Source organism: Argopecten irradians, chromosome 12 (assembly GCF_041381155.1).
Source record: "Argopecten irradians isolate NY chromosome 12, Ai_NY, whole genome shotgun sequence".
Lineage (NCBI taxonomy): Eukaryota > Metazoa > Mollusca > Bivalvia > Pectinida > Pectinidae > Argopecten > Argopecten irradians.
Window position 1 is genome coordinate 28195506 of NC_091145.1, and position 2677 is coordinate 28198182.

General features: G+C 32.8%; 1 protein-coding gene across 1 annotated transcript; it reads right to left on the bottom strand.

The window, feature by feature from the left end:
• Nucleotides 1–514: 514 nt before the first annotated feature.
• Nucleotides 515–2154, bottom strand: LOC138336786 (DNA excision repair protein ERCC-1-like). Its single transcript, XM_069286351.1, has one exon. The coding sequence runs from the start codon at nt 2062–2064 to the stop codon at nt 1045–1047; it is 1020 nt and encodes a 339-aa protein (XP_069142452.1). The 5' UTR covers nt 2065–2154; the 3' UTR covers nt 515–1044.
• Between the last annotated feature and the right edge of the window lie 523 nt (nt 2155–2677).

Genomic DNA, 2677 nt, shown 5'->3' on the forward strand with positions numbered 1-2677 from the left:
ACTCAGATAGTGTAAGATGTGAAGGGAGGTAACTAAGAGAGAAAGACCTGATAAGTATGAGACAAAACATAACACAAAGTAAAGGAAATAAAATACTAGTAGGTACACTTCATTTGATAATATCTCTTTTTATTAATTAGAAACAATTGAAATTCCAATTATGAAATGATGTACTGAATGAATCAATGTAATTCAGATCAAGAGAAATTAGCAAAAAAAAAATATGTTTGTTTAGGGTTACATTGGCAAAAAAATATAGGGTCAGTAGATCAGGAGGATTTTTTTTTCAATGTCTTCCACTCTAAAATAATGGCCGGAACTTGAGTCTGAGATCGTAATCCCGACTTTTAATATATTTTTTTCACAGAAAAGTGTGGAAAAAAATTAGGATCGGGGGTAAAAAATCACGTAGGGTTTATCAGGTAACCCTAAAACAGATCGTATATAATCTTTTTTAACCTTATGAAATTGCATTGGTTCATATTGTATATAAAGAAATATCTTAACAAATTAATACAGCAATTTGTTTATTTTTTTAACAATACATTGTTATGAAATATGTAATTTTGAATTACAAACGAAAATAAATGGCCCATGAAGTGTTAATTAAAATAGTAAAATAAACTTAATCAATTGATGTTATCAAAGCACTAAACTTAAACAATATATATATATTATCATATAGTGTATGTTCAATGATAATACATATATCACAAATCATTACTGTCCAATATTGACCTCTTTAAGATACATTCTTCCTTTTTTCTTTGCTGCATAATTTTATAACTTTTAATTAGTCATATAAATGTTAACTGGCTTAAGATTTTGGTTGTTGAAAAATTCTCAATATCTATTCCCATTTGGATATTCTGATCACATTACAATATAATTTGCATATCATGTATGGTAGAAAAGGTCAATAACTCTGACATCTTTGTAACTTTAATTACTGTTCGATGAATAAAAATATTTTCATCAAAATAAATATGATATGGTCTTCCTTCAAATTTGAAATGAATAAAACTGATAGTTGTTGAAGACAAGTTAATGATCAGTTGTTTTGGGTTTTTGTTTCTTGGCTTTCATGAAGGGCTCTTGGAATATGTCAAATACCCGCTTTGCTTTCTGAGGGCCGAACCCTGGACAAAGAGACAAGTCTTCCTTGGAAGCTTCCATTACCCCTTTTAGGGACTTAAAGGTTGACATCAATGTCACAGCATCTGTTTTATTAACAGACTTAACACTTGTTAAACAATCCGTAAATTTTGAAACAAAGTCATGATCTGTTTTTTCCATGATGGCATCAGGTGGTTTGAACTCGTAAACTTTGTAGGTCTCGAGATAACGTCCAGCTTCTTCATGTGTAAATGCCAACATAAGTGTACAGTCAGCTAAGATGCAGATCTTGGCGAGTTCTTTCAGAAGGTGATGAGGTTCTTTGATGTCTACTTGAACTAACATGACACGAAGATCATAGGCACGACCTAACTGCTTGAGTCGGTCATGGATGTAATTTGGATTAAGTTGATGGTACCTTAAACTCAGATACAAAGCACATGTACTCAAGCCCATTACATAATCTGGCACAATATCGCCGTACTCCCAAGCTACATTACGTACTGACTTGAGAATGGGATTGCCTCTCTGCCTTGGATTGACAATGAGGGCATTACTTGTGCTTCCCTTACTAACCGTAACTGGAGCCAGAGTTTTATCACTGGACTTTTTCAGCACTTCATCTTTTGTTTCAGATACAGAAACTGTTGTTGATGAGGATAATGGCGGAAAGTTCTTATCAGCAGCAGATGAGTCAGTCTGATCAGATTTACTTGCAGCAGAACTAGACTTTGATGAGGATGGTTTAGAAGACGCCAGAAAGGAAGCAATCTTAATTTGATTGGAGTCGGGTACTGTTTTCTTATTATCTGTCACTTTACGGGACTCATCTTCAACTTGTTGTCTCTTGAAAGCAGTAAGGGTGTCTTGTGGTTTTATTGAAGTTGCCGACAACTGTTCCATCTCTGTTGCAGATGGGATTTTGAACTTCTTTCTCTCGGCAGCCATTTTTTCCCTCGGATGTATGAAGGGTTCACAAATCAAGCTGAGTTCACACCACGCTACAAAAGATATTGATCATGATCAGATCAAAGTCTTGTTTTCCTTTCCAATCTACATTTGTATTTCAATGTATTTAAGATCACAAGTCCTGTTGCAAATTAGAAATATTTCAGTCAAACAATGTAAGCATTATCTAAATTACACACAGCCTTATACAAACAGTTTGTAAAGTTTTAAGTTGTCAAAGCTACAATTCTGTCCTATTGACTGAAATGTTGCAATTAAAACATCCAGTGGTGAAAATGATATTATTGAAATGTATGTACTTAATTTGCAATCATATAAAGCAAAATTCAACATTTGTAACATTAATAACTGATTATTTATTGAACCATTTCTATGTCTATATCATTTTGTAAATACATTTCAAAGGCTCACATCTCTTTGATACTGCTTACTTGATGCATGCTTCCTGTTAGAAAGTCTTGTGTTCCAAATATGGCAACTTAACCATATATGGAATGTCCTAAAAATTGTTTACTATATCAGAAATACAATTATAAATGTCACAGATTTCTAAATCAATTTTAAAACTTCTTTTGGGTAATCTGATATGATA